This window comes from Dendrobates tinctorius, unplaced genomic scaffold (genome assembly GCF_039654945.1).
Source record: "Dendrobates tinctorius isolate UK_male_01 unplaced genomic scaffold, ASM3965494v1 ptg000079l, whole genome shotgun sequence".
In the NCBI taxonomy this organism is placed as follows: Eukaryota; Metazoa; Chordata; class Amphibia; order Anura; family Dendrobatidae; genus Dendrobates; species Dendrobates tinctorius.
The window spans coordinates 28,561,991-28,584,066 of NW_027361747.1; the positions used below are offsets into that span (position 1 = coordinate 28,561,991).

General features: G+C 42.7%; 1 protein-coding gene across 9 annotated transcripts in view; it reads right to left on the reverse strand.

Annotated features, from left to right (window-relative positions):
• The window catches only part of MTUS1 (microtubule associated scaffold protein 1), a 326,118-nt gene that overhangs the window by 4,842 nt on the left and 299,200 nt on the right, over nucleotides 1-22,076 (reverse strand). For 8 of the 9 annotated variants that reach the window (XM_073583629.1, XM_073583626.1, XM_073583628.1 and 5 more), the window contains 5 exons: nucleotides 5,872-6,086; nucleotides 4,834-4,939; nucleotides 1,026-1,099; nucleotides 848-946; nucleotides 19-135 (listed from right to left, as the gene is read on the reverse strand). In XM_073583629.1, coding sequence (XP_073439730.1) covers nucleotides 19-135; nucleotides 848-946; nucleotides 1,026-1,099; nucleotides 4,834-4,939; nucleotides 5,872-6,086 — 611 coding nt within the window. The remainder of the gene's footprint in view (nucleotides 1-18; nucleotides 136-847; nucleotides 947-1,025; nucleotides 1,100-4,833; nucleotides 4,940-5,871; nucleotides 6,087-22,076) is intronic. The other variant, XM_073583625.1, reaches the window with a different exon arrangement.

Below are 22,076 nucleotides of genomic sequence, written 5' to 3' on the forward strand. Positions count from 1 at the left end.
ACACATGAGAGTGCATACCAGCTTCTCGATCTGCATAAGCTTTTTGTCTTGCTGATGTAATTTCTCATTCTTAATCTCTAATACTGCCTTTAGGCTCTCCAGCTCCTGCTCAAGATACATCACCTGGGGGTTCTTCTGCAAAAAAAATGGAAGGTTAACATGTTACAACGATCTGTCCTGTTGGATGAGAATATCCAAGATCTAGGACTTTGTGAGAACACACAATGAAAACACCAATTGTCCTGCAGCAGAAATTCATCATCTCATGTGTCTTGCTGCAACCATCGCGGCTCTACTAAACACATGATCTCATGTAGATGACAAATATAAGATTACAACAACGCGTCCAGAATACCAGCTCCGCAGCCTGCACATGTTCAATGTACATCAATCTGGCTGTAAACTTACAGTGAAGGATACCAGCGAGACGTGAACACAGTCTAGAAGGAAATATTTCAGGTCTTCGGTCTCGTTATTAACATTAGCAGAATCTGTTCTTTAGTTCTACCCACATATTGTGATTGCACTGGGCTTTTTCAGATTACAAAGGTCTCCTTTACCAAGGAGGGTCCTTCTGACTAAGGGAAGGGGATCATGTTTCTCCTTCACTTCTTTGTAGATGAAGAGAAACAGCAGAATAAAGTGATACCAATATCCACCCATGACAGCTAGTGACTGACACGGTACGATCTGAACATGTGATCAAACAGATGATAATACAGCATTAAAAACATGTGAAAATGGAAGGAGGATGAATAGCAAGGACAATAGCAAGGACAATGGCAAAAGGACCAACATTTATTCCTAGATACTACAAGACCAAAGGAAAGTTCACTATCACACAGACCAGTGCAGTTTTCTCTTTGGATAATTTTCTTTGTTCTTCCTCGGCTTTCAGCTTCTCCTTCAGAGATTCATTCTCTTGCCTCAGCTCTTCGATTTTTTTCTTGGGAATGGAAAAAAAAAAAGGGGGTAAGCAACTGGTGAAATGAGAAAAACTAGTAGATATAAGGCATAAAACCAACCTCTAGCTCAGCCTGTTTTTCTTTAAAGGAGTCTTCCAATGCCTTATTTTCTCGCTCTTGGCTGTCTTTTAGTTCTGGAAAGAGAGAGGAAAAACAAATCAGCAGCTTTATTAAGAATCCATGACGTCAATGGTCATACCTCAAACCATGAAAACATTACTAGTTCAGTACAAAATGGATGATAAGTTTACGTAATTCTATCTTGATAATATACTAGAGACCATGAAAACCACACACACAGGCATACAAACACAGGACAGCATGTGCAGGAGGTACATGAGAACAGGACAGGACGTAACAGCTCCTGGTCCATCTATCTTGTGGCGTTTCTCTTCCTCCTTGTATACAGAGAAACACAGATACTATAAAAAGTCTAAAGTCATACACACAAGGGCTACAATATGTAACAGAGGATCTATTAACTTAGCTGCTCATACCCAAATGATTGTGGTTGTTTGAAGTGTTGGCTGTGAAATCCAACTAAACATTGTACAGTTACAGAAACTAATTATTGGGGCATGAAATCAACCACAAAAGCCAAAATTTCAGAAGAACATACAGTTAGGTCCATATACCGTATTTTTCGCTTTATAAGACGCACCTGATTATAAGACGCACCCCCAAATTTGGTGAAGAAAAAGAGAAAAAAAATGTGTTTTTTTTAATGTTAAATGGAGGTGTGTCTTATAATGCCAGTATCCGTCTTACAAATCATATATATGTCCCTCATCCTGGTATCTATATAACCCCCATCCTGGCAAATGGCCCTCTGGTGCTGGCACATAGCCCCCCATCCTATCCTGGTTATGGCCCCCCCTCTCTCTATATGCCTCCCTGCTGGTACGCACACGGCCCCCCCGTCCCTATATTCCTCCTGCTGGCACACATTGTCCCCCCGTCCCTATATTCCCCCCTGCTGGCATTCACACAGCCCCCCATCCCTATGTTCCCCCCTGCTGGCACACATTGTCCCCCCAGTCCTATAATCCCCCCTGCTGGCACACATTGTCCCCCCCCTCCATATATTCCCCCCTGATGGCACACATTGCCCCCTCCCATCCCTATAATCCCCCCTGCTGGCACACATTGACCTCCCGGTACTATAATCCCCCCTGCTGGCACACATTGACCTCCCGGTCCTATAATCCCCCCTGCTGGCACACATTGTCCCCCCCCTCCATATATTCCCCCTGCTGGCACACATTGCCCCCCTCCCATCCCTATATTCCCCCCTGCTGGCACACATGGCCCCTCGTTCATATATTTCCCCCCTGCTGGCACACATTGTCCCCCCTACCCCTATATTTCCCCCTGCTGTCACACATGGCCCCCGTCCCTATATTTCCCCCCTGCTGGCAAGCACATGCTAAAATAAACAGTTAACTCACCTACTGATGATCGCTCCTGCTCCCAGCTCCCCCGTGGCTTACCTGTGTCTGTGCTGAGTCTGCCATCATCCTCCTTCTGCAGGGCGCACACAGCAGCAGCTCATTCAGGCAGCTCTTTGTAGCTACAGGACCTTCCATGATGTGACCAATAGGAGCTGCTCAGCTGCGGTCATGTGACTCGCAGTGCACACTGGGAGTCATGTGACCGCAGGTCCTATGGTTACATCATGCAAAGTCCTGAAGCGATGCGCTGCCTGAATGAGCTGCTGCTGCCGCTCGCCCTGCAGGAGGAGGATGACAGCAGACACAGCACAGGAAAGCCATGGGGGAGCTTGGAGCAGGAGTGATCATCAGTAAGTGTCTATAGTGACAGAGGGGAGAGTGCAGGCACATGTAATATGCACCGCTCCCCTGACTACCAACTCGGCAATGTTTCAGCACCGAGGTGATGGACAGCGGGTGCAGTGAATATTACATGAGCCTAATGAGCGGGAGCACAGGACCTCCCGCTGTCTCTGCAGCCCCCATCCAGCCCACCCCAGTCCCCCTGACTCCACGCCAGAGCCGCCTCCCCACTCTATAGCACAGCAGCACACAGATTCGCTTTATAAGACGCACCCCCCCACTTTCCACCAAAATTTGGGGGAATAAAAGTGCGTCTTATAAAGCGAAAAATACGGTATATTTGGACAGAGACAACATTTTTCTAATTTTGGTTTTAGACATTACCACAATGAATTTTAAACAAAACAATTCAGATGCAGTTGAAGTTCAGACTTTCAGCTTTCATTTGAGGGTATCCACATTAAAATTGGATGAAGGGTTTAAGAGTTTCAGCTCCTTAACATGTGCCACCCTTTGTTTAAAGGGACCAAAAGTAATCGAACAATTGACTCCAAGGCTATTTCATGGACAGGTGTGGGCAATCCCTTCGATATGTCATTCTCAATTAAGCAGATAAAAGGCCTGGAGTTGATTTGAGGTGTGGTGCTTGCATTTGGAAGGATTTGCTGTGAAGGAAACGTGGTCAAAGGAGCTCTCCATGCAGGTGAAACAAGCCATCCTTAAGCTGCAAAAACAGAAAAAACCCATCCGAGAAATTGCTACAACATTAGGAGTGGCAAAATCTACAGTTTGGTACAGCCTGAGAAAGCACTGGTGAACTCATCAAGGCAAAAAGACCTGGGTGCCCACGGAAGACAACAGTGGTGGATGATGGCAGAATAATCTCCATGGTGAAGAGAAACCCCTTCACAACAGCCAACCAAGTGAACACCACTCTCCAGGAGGTAGGCGTATCTTGGTTTCATCTGTCCAAAGAATGTTCTTCCAGAACTGTGCTGGCTTTTTTTAGATGTTTTGTAATAAAGTCCAGTCTAGCCTTTTGATTCTTGATGCTTATGAGTGGCTTGCACCGTGCAGTGAACCCTCTGTATTTACTTTCATGCAGTGTTCTCTTTATGGTAGATTTGGATATTGATACGCCTACCTCCTGGAGAGTGTTGTTCACTTGTCCAATTACTTGTCCAAGTAACTTGTCTCTGTCCAAATATATATGGACCTAACTGTATATATTACCTGTTACATCTTACAAGAAGTTAGACACTTTGGTGAAGTGATAGGATCAGTCCTGGGTAAAAAGTTTGGGGATTGCTCCTGAGCCAAGTTTAATGAAAAAATAGCACACAATAGGCCCTCACATCTTCCCTGGTTCCCAGGTTATGAATGAGTGGTGGCTTTTTCAGGGATTGACTTGTGTTCTCTCAACAGGACAGCAGAGTCAAGTGATTTGCAGTTTTGTCTGGCAACTGGGTATAAATACAGGTCTATGATGTCAGCTGGCGGGCCCATGCTGAAAGGACCTTTTCATGGGGTGTAGTACAGGCAGGATCAGAAGGCACCCTCGAAATGAAGAGACTCTGCAGCGACTGAAGATCAGGATTGGGTGTTCATGGTAGGAGTCACGGTCACTAGAGGGCTAAAGCGGCATTCACATGAAGTGGTCATGCTGCGGCTTGAAAATTTCTCACCCTTTTGCCACACAATCACTTAATACCTGCAAGATCAAGCGATTTTCCAGGGAAATGGTGCAAAGACCATACTGGCATAGACCTGCTTCAATAAAAGCTGGTTTATGACCTTTACGTGTGAACGTAGCCTAAAGGAAGAACGTAGTCCAGTGATCTAGACGCACACCAGTAACTATGGATGCACTTAGTGCTGTCAATCATCTTCCTCAACTCATCCCAATTTACACTATTATTTTGCACCAATGTACTAGAACATGCCATTAACAAATCTGGCGAGGCTTCCCAACTTGAAACAGCAACGAGCTTTTTCGTAGACACTTAAAAGTGTCTTGCACGCTGCAGTTCTCAGTAGTAAATTTAACCCAATATTTTTGCTTTAGGTAAAATTACCTGTCAAAGATTTTTCATATTCTTCCTTTATGTTTTTTATCTCCTCAGCATGACTGGTCTCGGCTGCGTGCCTGTAGGCTTCATGAGTGGAATTGAGGTCATCAACCTAAATGAAAAAAGTTTTTAGTGGCCGTAACAATTAGATGCTATGATTTTCAGATTAAGACAAGTTTCACAATGAACATGTGGGATTAGTGGACTTCAATTCCTCTACCATTTACAAGGCGTTTGTTAGCGATTACTATAATCTTATCATGCATGTGTTTGAGGTCAAGTATTTTGACACTTTAAAAGTTTCTTATCTTAAGCACAAACAAAAATTTCCAGTTCATTCACTTGCGCAGACTTTCATTAAGATCCAAGCTGGTTTAAAGGCACCGGCACCACTTTGCCCTATCTGCAGCACTCTTCTGGCGTTCTCCAGAAAGAGCAGAGGCTGCATCCTACCTGACAGCAAACATCTGCTACTAGCATCAGCATTAGAAACTTTTCAGTCAGTGTCAGGGTGTAGTTACAGCCGCCGCTCATATACACAGAGATGTGACTGAAGTGGTGCCGGCCGTATCCCTATAACAAAGCTGGAGGCTGCAAGGAGGAATAAAGTGCCCGGCAGCGGGGCTCTAGTGCAGACGTAGGGCACATACAGAATGCTATTAACCTGCAGATTAACCCCATAGAAGGTTCTATTACTTTTTCATGACAGGTTCCTCTTAAAATAACACCATCTTGGGTTGCTCCATTCCACACACCCTCTTATGACGACATGCTGATGGGCTGTCTTGGAAGCCAGAAGCCTGCTCAAGAACCCTTTATCTGCCATGACTGTCCTGTCAAGAACAGCCTGTGGTTGGGCTTTATGGAATACACTGATTTTTACTGTACTTCAGCAGATTCAAGTCCTGTAAGGTTCTGAAAAAATATTTTTTCATGGAAGCTGAAGTAGTCTATTAGAGAAAAGTTAAATACCACAATATACAGGAAACCATTAATAAGCCATTAACATGTTCGGTACCAGTCTACAGTGAAAGCAACATTTACCTTTTCCTGAAGTTCAAACTTGTATTTCTCGGCTTCCTCAATGAAGATTGTCTGAAGTTTCTCACATTCGCCGGTGTAGAACTGCTTGAGCTTCTCCTCCAGGTCTGATAACTCCGCAAAGTGTTCATCCTTCACCTTTTGCAGAATGCCTTCATAAGCTGTTAGCAAGTCATTCTTCTCCTTCTCTAACTTCTCACAGGTGCCAGAGGCAGACACTGCAAAAGATAAAATATATATATCTATAGAAGATTACTCTGCACCATACCTTTTATTTTAGCTCCATCCACTTTTCAGATTTTTGTACATTTAAAAGCGCCCCGGCCAAATTGGAGGGATGACAACCGATTCTTACTGCCAGTCATAGTAAAAGTACAACATTGTTTAGTTTGATTTGATGGCTACAATAATCACAAAAGACGTAAAAAGCAATAGTTGAGGTATTCCTACCTAACATAAATGGCACATAAAGATAGATTGGATGTGCCATAACAAGAATATTGGTAGAAGTCTTGAAGGAAAATCTTCAGCCAAGCATGAATATTTGGAGATTTATTCTCTGCACAGCTCGGGTGTTTGTTATGGCCTCTATTCTATCAGGTTTATATCATCTCCATCAGTTCCATCAATACATCAGGCAATGATGAATATTGTATGGGTGGAAAAATAATTTTTATAACTCTTTGCAGCAGTCTATCCCTATGGGGAGGTTTCCACCACGTGTGTTTCATCCCATAGCAGGAGGAACTCGAAAAATGTGGAGGTTACAGAAGCATCAAGACTTCTTATACATACAAACCAAAAGTGCAACAATAAAGCGCACGCTGGGCAAAAGCACTAGCCGTGTACCATAAACCACGCCTGACAGGTCGGACGGTTGGCACAGGGACAGAGGACTTCACAATAGATATAACATTGATTATGTATTTTGCTTTTTTTGGAATGTGAACGAGATATAAATGTAATTCATTTTTTCAAAATTTTATATGTGTATTACACCTGATGAAGGCCTACATGGTCGAAACACGTGTTTTTTTAACAAAAAAAGGTTTTAATGTTTTTATAGTCTTTTACTTTTATAAAATTTAGCATTGTACCTAGCCAATAAAATATAATCTGATTCAGCATCAGAGATACTTAGTTCTTTGGCTATATAACCCTCTTAATCCAAATTGGGTTAAGGAACCTCTGAAGGAAGAGCCCAGAAACGTCTTTAATTCCACATTTTATAGGCGATTTTCAGCAGCATGGTTCTGCCTGCGTGGGCAGATCTGGGATTTCACTTGTACAGACTTGTCTGACAGTCAGAATAAATAGATTGGATGGAATGTGCTAGGGCTATCTGAGTGAGAAGAGGTTACATGTGATGTAATAATTAAAGGTGGAAATGAACTGTGCAAAACGCAGCTGAGCACTCTAGATAATGTAAAAGTGAAGGCAGTACAAAGTATAAATTCTGGAAAAATAGATAACTAATAGTTTTGCTCAGTAAAAATTGTATAACAGTGTGTTAGGCTCTGTTCACATGTCCTGCTGTCATCCGTACTAGGCTCTGTTCACGTGTCCAGTTATCTGCACTAGGCCCAGTTCACATCTCCAGATATCAGTATGATCATAAGAAAAAAAAAAAAAATACAAAAAGTGGATCCAATACAAATGAAACAAAAAAGAGGGTGCACAGTTTGGTTCCCATATTGCATCCATCTGTGTTACAATGGACAGTTTTATTAGAGACAACTCTGAACGAAACTAGTGTTCCGGGCATACAAAGTGCTTAAAAACTGATCTGTTAACGAAGGTCATCTGTTTTGTCAAGTATTATCAGTTTCCAATAAGCTTCAGTGTAATCTTTTTTTACATTAAAAAATTTGGAGAACTGATAATTGACAGCCATCTTTGTATCTGGTTGCCAGCTCGTATTTTGGGGCAGAAAAAAAATTAAAACAACAAAACAAAAGTTGTACAAACTACTTTTTTGTTCCAGCTTAAAAAAACGGATTGCAGTCAAACATAAGACATTTTAGGCTACATGCCGACTTGCTTGCTGAAGTCCCTGTACTCGAGGAGGTTGCAATGCCCGTTCACTTGTATTGTGCACCGATGTAACAGCGACACGTGACAATAAGCTGCATGAGCGGTGTCATGGCCAGTGTCACTGTGTAGCCCTAACCAAATCCATTTCTATTTGCAGATTTTCCAATATGGTTTTAACAAAATTGACAAAAAACCCCAGACCAATGAGCATTTGAGAAAAACGGTAACATTTTAACAGTGATGTCTCCATACAGAGTTGTAAAAGAGCACAAAGGAAAGGACAATAAAGTGCTGGGAACGGCATATATAAAATGGACCTTGAAACGTCAAGAACGCTGTTGTACATGAGCATAATGATGTCAATACAACATTCGGAATAGTTTACATGCTACTGAATTTGGGGGGTGTAACATAAAAAGTCTGCACAAATAGTAATTTTCAAAAATGTACATATTGTCTATTGTATATAGCAGTAATTCACCAATTCACAATGTTCAGTTCACTAGTTACATTTAGACTTCTGTAGGAGAAAGTCATCAATGAATCACACCTTATTTCTTGTTTCTTACTTTTTCCTGTGCCTTATTTCATGAAAACTCCTTGAGCTGATTGTAGAGAGGTCTATGGCTACTTTATGATATAATATATCATGCATACACAACCAGCGGATGCACAATTCACAATATGGGATCCAGCTTTTCAACCCTCCCTGCACAGTAACCTCTGCACAGATCACAGAGCATGCCTATAAAACTCCCATAGGAATCTGAAGATTGGAGATGCTCGTTGACTTCTATGGTCAATCCCCTGAGCCCAGTGATTACAGCACATAGAGATACAGTCAGTCATGGCATCATTGCTCCAGGCAGAAGACCATGGAATCTGCGGCAGAGAGGCAGAGCTCGAGTTGGGGAGAATGGGTATTGAGGCCATTTTCCTGGGGCTTGTACAGTAGTAAAGATTATTCCCATACAACCCCTATAACAGTTCAGACAATATGCCAGTGCTCATTTTTAGACAAACTCGTGCAACGTTACCTAGACTGCACAAGTACATGTAACATTTGTAATAAATCTCATATTCCAAGCCCAAGTGGATTTTATAGTCTCATACTGCTTTTACAGAGAAAGTTCAAGCTGGTTCACATAAGGAAGCAAATTCAATTACAATCCTCATTATCTGCTGTCTCAGGAAGGGCATATTTTATTCATAATTGCAAGATGTTTTTCAAATTTATATTGCAATTGTTTTTCCCTAGAAGCCTGGCAAAGAAATCTTTGGGCGAGAAATATCCATGTTGCCAAAAAGACTGAGCCCGCACCCAATTGGTAACACAATGCATTTTAAGCCTACTCTGAGAATGACTGAGCAAAAATAGGTGGAGTCTTACAGAGTACCTTTCACTAATGTGAGCATGTCAAACTGGCCACGTCATGGAATAGTGGCTGCAGTAAACAGTTTATTTTTTTAGAATTTCTCTACTCCATTGGGGAGACATTAGCTTGTAATGATCTCTGCAGCTACTGTGCAGAGATACAGCAGTGCAGAGTTGTGTATCATTACAAACACTTCCAGATGATACTCCTCTCACAGTAGTCAGTGAGAGAGGAGGGTGAGAACTGACAGCACGGAATTGCGAGCTTAATCTTTAAAATAAAAACAAATAGCCCCCTTTTTCTTCAAATTAAAAACAAATATCAATACTAATTACATATGTGGTAGCTCCGCTATTGTAAAAATCTGATCTGTCAAAAAAATAAATTGTTTGACTGTAAATGGCCAAAAGGAAAAAAAATTTCTAGAGTGCTACTATAAGTTAGACAAATTGACAAAACTGAACGGCTGATCGCTATATACTAGAACCAAGTAGTTAATGACACAGTATGCCATAATATAACTGGCCGAGATGTAGTCTTTGGCTGGGCCCCATACACAAATAGTTATTGCTTTACTGCCTACTCATGCGCTGACTGTGTTTCTATGTAATTAAGCTCATTAGTCCGGGCTGATCTCACTAAACTTTGCTGCCTGGATTTTGTCACAGAGAGGTCTGCTAATATAAATGCAGTTTAACAAGATAAATGAGCCAGACATTAGGGAATTATCCATTAGCCAAAGTGATCATGTCAAACAGTACTTCCAAACACAGTCAAGTGAGGATACAGAATACACGCTACATAAAAGCTCCATCAATAACCTATCATCTCACAAGTCATGCGTAGAGTAGAGCAGTAGGTGGGCTTTCCATCAGCTAGAGCCAAATGTACTGTTCTGTCTTCAGCTTTGATCTCAATATCCCAACCCAAAGTGGCTTGCATAAAATCCCGTCTTTGTTAAAGAGGACCTGTCATTTGTGCAAAAAAATTACATGAAATATCTTGTAAAAATCCCTGGAGCGCCCCTAGTCTTGCTATTCCCTTTCCTTTTTGATTGGTGTCATTCCATTGCAGAGATTATCACACTTGTTGGTTTTGGAGTTAAGAATGTGAAATCTCCGCTTGTGGTCCAATTGTGCAATGTTTTAATGTCTTCTCTTGAGGCGTGAATTTTCACTCCTCCCTTGCAGACACTGCAGATCACAGCTTGGCAGCATCTGACAAAACAAGACTGATAGATAAGCTCCAGGATGTGATTTTTTTGTCTCTGTGAAGAATGGGTGAAGGTACAAACCCTCAGGGGAGACTCTGAAGTAAAGTTCAGTTGGTCTGCAAGCAGAGATTTCACATACTGAGCTACAGAAAAACATATGTAAATATCTGCGCAATACAGGGCCAAACGGAAAAGAGCTGCTGAATCTGGGGAGCTCAGGGATTTTTTACAAGGTATTTAACTCAATTCATGAGATGTCTTAAATGGAGACGCATTCTGCATATGCGGACAACGTCAGGAGTATAATACAATAATCTGCTTCTTCCTCAATATACTGGAGAGGTTGAGGTGCACTGATTCATTAGCAAAGTGATGCAGCAATTTGTTACTAAACATGGATGTCCTCTATTCCAGAAAACAAGGTTAAAGCTGCCAATGCAGAATAAATCCACAAGCCCAAGAATATACGCACATAGATGAACCTACCATGTTACTTTCTATAGGGAGAGGGGGATAAACAGCCTGTAAATAGGGTTCCCTTCAATCTAACTGAAATCCTAAACAACCAACCTGTCCTCTTACATTCCCCAAATGACACTGCTGGAAAGGAATATTCTAGCCATAGTATCACTGCAGCCCCCTATATTAGGGAATAGCTACATAAGCCATTCTCCAACATTTCCAGATCAGACGGTGCTAGAGGAATTCTCCAGATAGTAGAACCATGAATAATGTGACGTGCATGCCTTCTGACAATGCAAATCTGTGAAGATACGGTATATAAAACTGCACAGCCTTTCAGAACCTAAAATAGATCCCAAGAAAACACGCACGTGAGGGAGCGGAGTCAGAGCAACACAGAACCAAAAGACATTAGGAGTCTCCTAAAGGTCCTATCAGTGGTGAAATGTACATCCTATAGGGCTACGGATGTCCTACTTCATGGTTTAAGCACCGAATACTTGACAATAAATGCTAGAAATGTTAATATGTGAAGTTTTCCATTCCATACATCTCACATTGCAGCCCCATGTAAAATCAGAATGTTAGTAATAGTGGTGTCCTTGGCGCTGGCACTGACGTAATGCACGTTATGTCCACTAATAGGGGACATGGGGCCTGGAATCGTAGAGATGGTTGGGGGCACAATTTCATTACCCGCCCTCACTATCTGGGTGCAGCTGGAATCACGACCTTGTGTGTCAGCCATTACATGTCCTGCAGGCAGCTCTCTAATCAGCATTGTATATTACTAATGGGGTTAATAGAAGACCCCCAAAACTTCACCATAAGAAAAGCAACAGAAAATCAAGCCACTTAACTCACAGCATGGGGGATGATCATTGCATAAAAGCAACATCTTCTAAAGCTGATCCCTCAAGTAGATACAGACGCATTTCATGCCAATGAGGCCAAGTCATGCATTAAAATAACTGGCGATATAAATGTGAAACGCATGACCTTTCCCTACTAAAACTGGGACAGTAAGCAAAGAGCTAAATTCACTATACAACCCGCTGGCGGACAAGGAATCCTATGACTTAAAAGTAGTCCAAGATCATAGTAAAGTGGCGAGAAAGAAAAAAAAAAAATACTCATGAACCCTCCTTACTACAACATGGGATGCAAAGTGTCCAACTTCACAGACAGTCGGCAAAGAAGAACAAAAAAAAAAAATAAAAAGGTCTTTGCCTGACAAGAAAAAAAAAAAGAAAATGGCACCGTCCATAAGAATGGCAGGTGGCGGTGCTTGGTTATTAAAAAGGAGGAAGGAGGGTCCCCGAAACTGCTCATTCCGTGAATTCAACCCTTTCACTCCTCGCACCCCCTCTCCGACCCACCGCCCTATGAGTGTCTATACATTTTATACACGTGAAATCTATATACCTATAATCTAGGTCACATCTAACATCTGTCTCTAATACTTATCCACATACATGTATACAACGATCTCTGGCGGGTCCCCAATTAAAAATTGATGGATAAAATATATATGAAAGAGTGCTACATAACAAAGGCAGCCTCCGGGTCATAAATCAATTTTTAATTAGGCACCCACCAAAAAGACTGCTCCTTCATGAAGGAACCCACCAAAACACACCTGCCGCCGCCATAATGTTGCACAGGAGAATAACAGACTAGTAACAGTAACAGATTAGTAAACACATCATCCTCTTAATTAATTTTCTTTCTTTATGCACTTAGTCATCAGGGCGGTCCCGATCTCCATAGTCGTCGTGGCTTCCTAACTTGGAGCATGTAGGGCAATAATGCCCCTGGAACTTGCTTGCAAACTAGGACAGCATGACCGGGACCACCACTATGACTGCGCACAGGTAAAACAGAATATTACTTTATGGTCTTCCTTTATGCTGAAAGACATGTTGTTAGATGGTGACGTGCTTAGTAGCCCGTTCTCATCCCGTGTCACGCTATGGCAGAGCAATGTCCAGACTACTGTTAGGCGCCAGAAGTCCAGATTGTAACCACAGATGTATGCACACTGTACTTTATAAAATTCAGCATCATGAAAAGTATCATCCAGACACTTTGCAATTTAGCACTTGCTTTGGGAATATGAGAACGTAGATTACAGCAGAGAAGTTGGCAGCGGGGAATACTCTTCGCACTGTTATGTAGCTGAGCGTCTCAACATGCCAAGGAGTGCTCTATTTATGGCCCTTTCTTACACATGTCCTTAGCTAGCATAGGAGAAGAGTAGAAATCATGGAATAAAGATAACTAATACATAACTTGTGTGTCTCCATGTATTGTAATGGGTTCAGCTTGGGGAAGGCTCTTGGACCTTGCTTTGTGCACTCGGGCATATAGACACGGTTGGGAGGACTTCACTGGCCACACAAAGCCCTGACTTCAACTCCATTCAACACCTTTGGCATGAACAAAACTGGATACGGTGATCCAGGTCTTCTCGTCCGATATTTTTTTTGCAAATTTCTGCTCATCCCAAAAGGTGTTCCATGTGGGTCGAGGTTCACAATGTGAGCGGCAGTACTTCCACACCATCTCATCCATCCATGCCATTATGGATTTTGCTTTGTGCAATAGGTCACAGTCATACTGGATAAGAAAAGGCCTTTCAAAAACTGCACCCACAAGGATTGAACCATACGGTTGTCTACGGTCTAACAAGTCTAGCTGCTGAAGCGTTTGTATTTCCCTTCTGTGAAAGTTAAACGTCTAGGCCAACCCCTGAAAATCATCAATAGTATCTCTCCTACACCAAACTTTACAGGTGGCACATGCCGTCAGGCAGGTAACGTTCTCCTGGAATTGGCTATCCCAGACTCATCCGTTAGGCCGGGGTAACAAGGTAACTATTCTCTCATGCAAGAGAATCAATGCGGATTACACAAATACTATTAGATCAAACTGTGTTCCGAGTGTCAGTGCTCCGATCCACTCGCATTATAGAATCACAGCACAGGTGCAGAGGAGACAGTGAAAGTAATGTCTCCATCTTCCCTATTACTGGCATCCGAGTGCAGTCTGATTGCTCACACGCACTCATACAAGTCTATGGGGGGTGTGAGGCGTCTCGTAGCATGATGCAATTATTTTCTCATGCCGAATTGGCAGCTCTCGCGTGTGAGCGAGCCCTTAGAGGAGCATAATCCCTCGCTCCACAGATCACTCTTCCACTGCTCCAGAATTCATGATGGTGAGCTTTATACCACTACATCCTATGGTTGGCATTGTGCTTGGTGATGCAAGGCATGAAAGGAGCTACTCTGCCATATAAACCCATGACATGAAGTTCTTGGGGCACAGTTTTGTGCTGATGTTAATGCTAGAGAAGTAGGGATGAGCAAATCGCTTTGGATAATTCCTTATCTGAGTAGCTATAGCGCTTATTGAATAGCTGTATCGGGAACCCAGATACCTGGAGCGCTCGCGATAATCAGCTGGTCATCGCCACAGCTGCATGTGTCACGGCTGTGTGAAGCCACAACAAACACGCTCTCCATGCATGTGTTGTGACTGTCACACAGCCGTGACACATGCAGCTGTGGCGACGACCAGCTGATTAATGGGAGCGCTCCAAATATCCATGTTCCCGATACAGGTATTCAATAAGCGCTATAGCTACTCAGATAAGGAGTTATCCAAAGCTATTCGCTCATCCCTACAGAGGAGGTTTGGGCTCTGCAGTTGTTGAGTCAGTAACTTATGCTCTATACTTTCCAGCACCTGACGTCCCCGCTGTAAGTTCACATGGTCTGCCACTGTGTGGCCGAGTTGCAGTGGTTCTCAATAACTCCACTTTTCAATAACACCGCCCATAGAAATGGTGGAATAAATAAGAGGGAAGAAATGTCATGAACTGACTTGTTACAATAGTGACGTTCTATTCCAAGACCATGATCAAATTCAGTGAGAGCCTAACAAACATTGGCTAAAGAACAAGCTGTTCTCTCACTAGACTGCATGTTGAGGGGCTATACTGTATACACCTGGGGCAACGGGAATGAAGAACATTAATTCCATGATTAAGACAGCAATACTTTTGTATTCTAGTATGTTAAGATCACCAAAGTTTAGAAAAATCAGCGGCTAAAGGCATATCACCCAGCCCTACGAGCTGGCAACTGCTTAGAATAGAAGAGTACAGTATGTGCGATCATCATGGAAACATTACCTGTGCATTTCTTTACAAAACAACCACTGTATAAAACAAGGGTACGTAATATATAGGAGAAAGAACAACAAGGCTCCACATCCTTCTCTCACTTCCTAAAGCTCAATGTGAACAAAGCCAAAAGAGAAGAACCTGGAGATTTCCATTCACCCAGTGCCATCAAGTGGATCACACTCTACCAATCATTATTCTTATCTGTATGTTAAAGGAAATGTGGCCCTTTTTTTTAAATGTGTGGACTCTTAAAAGTTTATGTATAAAATTAAACTGTATTTTAATTTTTTTAAACTCTTTAAATTAGCAACGGGGGGGGGCAGCAATTTTATTTGTAAGTATACGAGCATGACACTTGCATATCACAAATATGGCCTCCGTAGGCCATAGGAGACTGTAGTTGCTGTCCAACCCCATCTCCTATACTGTGGCTGATCAGCTGTGAACTGGACACCACCTGGGAGCACCATTTTATTGTAGGGTACAATTTCCCTATGTGACCTGTAATTGCGGTGATCTCAGCAGAGCAGTCATGTCACTGCAGTGCTCAGTTCACAAAAATGGGCGTTTGGCGCTCATCAGATCCTACAGATCACTGGAAAAAAAACACCACCATAGCCCTAGTGGCTATACCTGGTGAGCCCTCACTCATTATTACTGTGATCTAAGTGTTGTAATGACACAATGGCTCCGCTCAGATCACTATAAGGGTGTGTGCAGACGCTGCGGAATCCGCACAGATTTTGCAAAAACCGCAGATAATCCGCAGGTCAAAAGACCTGCGGATTATCAGCGGTTTTGCCTGCGGTTTGGTCCTGCGGATTCACCATCTCCACAATGGTGGAGATAGGAACCCGCTGCGGATTCTGCAGAAAGAATTGACAGGTCAATTCTTTCTGCGGTTTCAAAACCGCAGCAAATCCGCGCGGATTTTTCCGCAACGTCTACACAGGGGTTTTTTTGCACCATTCATTTGAATGGTACTGTACACCGCAGATAAAGCTGCTGCGGGTCCGCAGCGGCCAATACCGCTGCGGAAACGCAGCGGAATCTGCAGCGTGTGCACATACCCCAACTGTCTGCGGAGCTGCTGATTTAATCCTATCATATGTGATACTGAACTGTGTAATTACTGTAATCTGAACACTGCAGCCACAATGTTATGACTGCTCTCATCAGATTTCTGTAAAAAGAACAGTGAGAAGCAAAGCTTCTACTAACAGCATTGGCGCTGCCAGCAGTACTCTGTGTCACTGTCCACGTATTGCAGTCACTAACAAAATGTACTGTACTCCAAAACCTAATTTTGCTTTATCCTTTAGCAAACTCCCAGAAAGGAAGGGGGAAACCTGACATCAAACACATGCAAGCAGGTCCTGCACACATGAAAACTGTAAAGCGCTGTGGAATATATTAGCGCTATATAAAAATAAAGATTATTATTATGTACTGCAATATTCCTCTTCTCACTTTGGTAAATGTCAGCAGCCACTTCCTGTTGTTTTAAAAGTTGAATATATCACTTTAATAATATTTTATAGTATAGTTTGTTTTATAAATAATATATATTATAACCCTACAACTTTTTATTTTTACATTTTTATCAACTGTTGAAATTTTTTTTTTTTTAAATGACACATTCCCTTTCGGTGTAAAGCCTATGGCAATTGCTTGAACGGTGCCAGGAGTATGAGGTGGGGCCACCATGATGTTGTGTAATTACAGCTGCAGGCCATTACATGGCAATAAACAGGCGATGTAAAACCAGATTAATGAAGCTTTACGCTTTAATGACTAACTAGGGTTACTCGTTTTTTCAATCCTTGTTGCATATTAATACGACAGAAAATAAAAATATATTAAAACGTACTGTATATGCATTTTTAGGTGTTTGTTCATTTTTCTACAGTATTGACTGCTACATTGTAGCCAATTGATTAGTTCTCATCTCATCTGGGGTCTAAGAAAAACAATAATAATGGAAATGCTAGAGTAAAGCCCAAATATCCCATAGCCCTAATGATATCCGCGCTAATCATAAATAATGACATATTTGGCATGTGTGTGATCGGTCACTCCAGGTCTGTGGATACTTTGGGTCCGATTGCGTCTCATACAAATATGCACAGAACATGACACCTAACTAGCATCATATTGAATTTAATTAATTTTTTATTAATTTTTTGTGGGTGGGTCGCAGATCACAAATGACAAAATTAGGAATTAAAAAGGGTCTCTCCTTTCCCTAAGAACCTGATGTAAAGTAGGATCTTAACACCCACCTCCTGAATAACAACACAAATACATCCAGGACCTGTCCCAATTATTGGCAGTGTGTGGACCCTCATTAGAAGTCCGCCAGCTTTATAGGTGGTGAAACTCCCTTTTCTCAAATTTCCCAGCATACACTGCTCCTGCCACTGTCAAATGGCTGGGCTGCCCAAAACATAAAGGGGATGCCCCCTTTCAGTAAAGTAGACCACAAAAAAGTACATAAAATAAACTCAAATACACGCTCTCCCTGAGTTCAGGAGCGTCGACAAGTCAACAGCAGGTGTCATCTCTCTAGCCACTCGCTGAGCTCCATGCGCGTGCTGTCTACAGCAGGGAGGGACACGCACTGTTGACATCTCACAGCCCTCGCCACAACGGGACCACAGCAGCGGTAGGGAGATGGCGCTGGACCTCGGGAGGAAGAGTACTTTATGAGTTTGTAAAGTCCATAAAATAACATGCTTTACTATAAGTGGACCGCCCCTTTAAGTCTTACTCCTCTATTATTGCTGTATGCTGTTTGACAAGAAAGCAGAGTCCCCACTTCTTTAAATGGATTGTCACACAAAACCAAATACATTTTAAAATCAAGCAATCCTGGAAGAAAAATAAGTTCCACAAATAAAAGTAAAAAAAAAAAAAAAATGTTCCTGTGGTGAGATAATCACAAATGCACCCTACTGTGTACCGTGTAAATGGCCGTGTCTGACCGTGCAGGGACATGGTTGGCACACACCACAGCTCAGGTGAGGAAGCAAAAGAGTATAAAGACAAAACAGCATGGGGGGGGGGGGGGGGTCACCGTTGATTCTGTGAGGTAAAACATTGTTTTTGTTTCTTTGTTTTTTTTTTTTTTTAAAAAGCCAGAGAATGGTTTTACCTCACACAAAGAATCATCTATGATCTCACGCTGTGATGTCTGTGTACTCCTTTGCTACCTCCCCTGGCCAGGATATGCACTTATTTTTAGAGCTCCATTGTATCCATGGATATGAGACGAGGTTATGTCCAAAACACAAATATAATTCACAGTGAACAAACTACGGTAATAGTGAGAGTGGTACAGAGGGGAGAGGGCCCTGACATTGCAGGCTTAAGCCCCCTTCACACATCGTGAGATCGCTAGCGATATCACTAAAGCGTCACCGATTTTGTGACGCAACAGCGATATCGCTAGCGATCTCACTACATGTGACACCTACCTCCGACCCGGCTCCCAGCTGGATATCGCTGATCGCGCGAGAACGGGATGGTCCATTCCTCGTCGTCGGCTTCCTGCAGGCGCCGATGAGCGACTCCATGGACGCGTGAGGAAGACGTCACCCTCGCTGCGTGTGACAGGTAAGTGACGACCGCTTCTGCATCGCTGGTGAGATCTGCCCGTTTGGCAGCTTACTAGCGACCATTTAGCGATGCACCAGCGATCCTGACCAGGTCATATCGTTGTCGGGATCGCTGGTGCATCACTAAAATGTAACGGGACCTTTACAGTCTACAAGATAAATGGGATTGAGGCAGTGGCAGAGTCCGGTGGTGGCGAGGGTCATTGTAGACTAATGTGAACATATAAATGCTTTAAAAACAATATACTTTATTATGCCCAATTAAAAACACCATATTTTATGTGGTGTGAAAATAGCAGATAATCCAATGAGGACCACCGTAAAAAACAAATACCCAAAAATTCTTTCTGGAAATTTTTATGGTGGTCCTCATTGGATTATCTGCTATTTTCACACCACATAAAATATGGTGTTTTTACACCACATTGGAAATGGTTTTTATTAATTAGGCATAATAAAGTACTGTATATTGTTTTCAGAGGGTTTATATGTTCACATTACTTTTTGGTCCTCTGCAATTTGAATAGCTCTTTCTATCATTGTAGGCTGGAAGCTTTCTTTAGGAGATGGGTTTTCAAGTTCCGTCTGAAAGTTCCAAATATGGTGGATAATCGGACATGTTGAGGCACAGAATTTCAGAGGATGGGGGATTGGTGGAATTTGGGTGAGGAACATATGAAAGTGGAGAAGAGAAGGGAGTCACTGGAAGGACCAGAGGTAACGTGTGGTCAAATATCGAGAGTTTAGGTTGGAGATATATGGAGGATATTATTGAAGGCTTTGTAGGTCAATTTTAGTAGTTTGAACTGGATACATTGGGGAATTGGAAGCTAAAGAAGGGATTTGCTCAGGGGAGAAGCCGAGGAGAGAGGTGGATTAGTTAGGTAGCAGAGGTAAGAATGGATTTGAGAGGTGGAAGGCCAACCAGGAGAATATTGAAGTAGTCGGGGCAGGAGATTATGAGGACATGCATATGCATTTTAGTAGATTCAGGGCTGAGAATAGGATGGCTTCAGGAACAGTTAACTTGGAGATGGTAAGAGCTTGGTTTTGTGGTTTGAAGGACAAGGTAGAGTCGAGGGTTACTCTGAAGTAGCGAACTTCCTGTACAGGGGAAAGCGTGATGTCATTTATAGCTATAGTCAAATTGTGCAAAGGAATTAAGTGGGATGGAGGAAAGCGTATTAGTTCAGCTTTGTCGACATTGAGCTTTAGGAAGTGAGAGGAAAAGGATAATATGACTGATACCCTGGATTTCTGGACAGGTGACGTATGAGCCAGTGGGGTTGATGAGAATCATCAGTGTATCGATGGTGCTGGAAGTCATGGGGACTTGAGTTGTTCCAGGCCAAAGGTATTCAAAAGAAAAGAGTAGGAGTCCTAGGACAGAGCCTTAAGGGACAGCAACCGAGAAGTATGGGAGTGGTAGACATTAAATGTGCAGTTAGAACGGTATAAGGAGATCCAAGAGAAGGAAAGGTCTTTGAAGTCAAGGGAAGAGAGGTTCTGTAGTAGGAGCTCCTGCATGGTCAAATGCAGCAGGGGGCACATTTATAACATTATCTCAGCACAAGAACAAGTCTTTAACACATTCAATTGTGAAACTTATTCCAAAATATATTAATTGAAATGTACTTTTTTCATGAGACAATGCCTTTAAAATCCATCTCTGCTAAAGACAGATTACACTTTATAACAGGGAGTGGATAGTAAATTAGACAGAAGGACGATACATAGTGCTTGGTAATTTGCAGTAATTTTTCACGGGCAAGACAATTTCTATATGGAGCAATTAGCAGAAGATCTACCACATTATCTAAATGAGACCAGGTTGTCAAAGTGCAGGAACCACTTGTAAGAATACAACCAAATCAACAAAGATTGTGGCTTGCAACTGTACAGTGTTAGAAGACCCAGATAAAAAAAACACGGGTATTACATAACTGGTAATGTGTTTTTTCATGAGACATGACGGCACCACGAGAGAGGGGATCCACCCAATGAGGACAGGAAACCTTCAAGATAAAAGGGGCGGCTCCTCTCTCTGCATCAGTTGTCTTACAGAGCACGAGAGGAACTCCGCAGGTTAGTGTACATATAAATAATACATCCTTTACACTACTAAATTTCTGACACCCAAGGGAGTGTATAATGCTAATAATGCACCCAACTAATGATGTGATCAATAGGGAGGGAATATAAGGGTGCCGTCATGTCTCATGAAAAAACACATTACCAGGTATGTAATACCCGTGTTTTTCCATTCTACATGACGGCACCACGAGAGAGTTACAGAGATTTGTATTCTCTTAGGGAGGGATCACTGCACGTAACACTCTTCTCCCGAATGTGAGATCAGAGGTAGCAAATAGGTCTAACCTATAATGCCGGAGCGGACCAAGAGGCCACCTCACAGGTTTGGTCTATGGGAGCGTCTGCTCTCTCCGTCCAGGGAGTCATCAAGGCCCTCGTGGAGTGGACTTTATACCTTCTGGAATAGCCCTGCCTACACTGCTATATGTTAGCATAACAGCCATTTTCACTCCTCTAGCTATAGTCTGTTTAGAGGCTTTTAAGGCTCTTCCTTGCCCCTTGGAATGAGACAATTAAGGACCTCTGCTTTCTCCAAGGTCTCGTTAAGGTACTGTCACACTTAGCGATGCACCAGCAATCCCGACCAGCGATATGACGCGGTCAGGATCGCTGGTGCATCGCTAATTGGTCGCTAGTGAACTGACACACAGGCAGATCTCACCAGCGACATCGCTGGGGACGGGGGTCGCTACTTACCTGTCACACTAGGCGATCCTGCGTCCTCCCGCCCGGCTCCACGCTAGTCTCTCCACAGGAAGTGCCGCAGGAAGCTGACGACGAGAAACAGTCCAGGACGCTCTCGCGCGATCAGCGATAACCAGCGGGGGGAGCAGGTCGTAGGTAAGTATCAGACACAGCGATGTCGCTAGCATTATCGCTATAACGTCACAAGTTATAGCGATATTGCTAGCGATATCGCTAAGTGTGACAGTACCTTTACCTCTAGATACTGCAGGAGACATCTCATATCTAGGCAATGAAGCCTCTCCTCCTTCTGGTAGTTAGGATCAGGACAAAAGAGATAAGATTATCTCCTGAGCCCTATGATATTTTTAGATCACCTTGGGAAGGTATGCTGGATCTAATTTTAACACAACTCTATCGTCTATGGCCTGAGTGTAGGGAGGGTCTTATTGTGCGAGTAAATGCTCAACTTACTGGCCGATGTGCGCGCCATTAATAAGGCTGTTTAATGTTAGAATCCTTACCTAATGTTATGT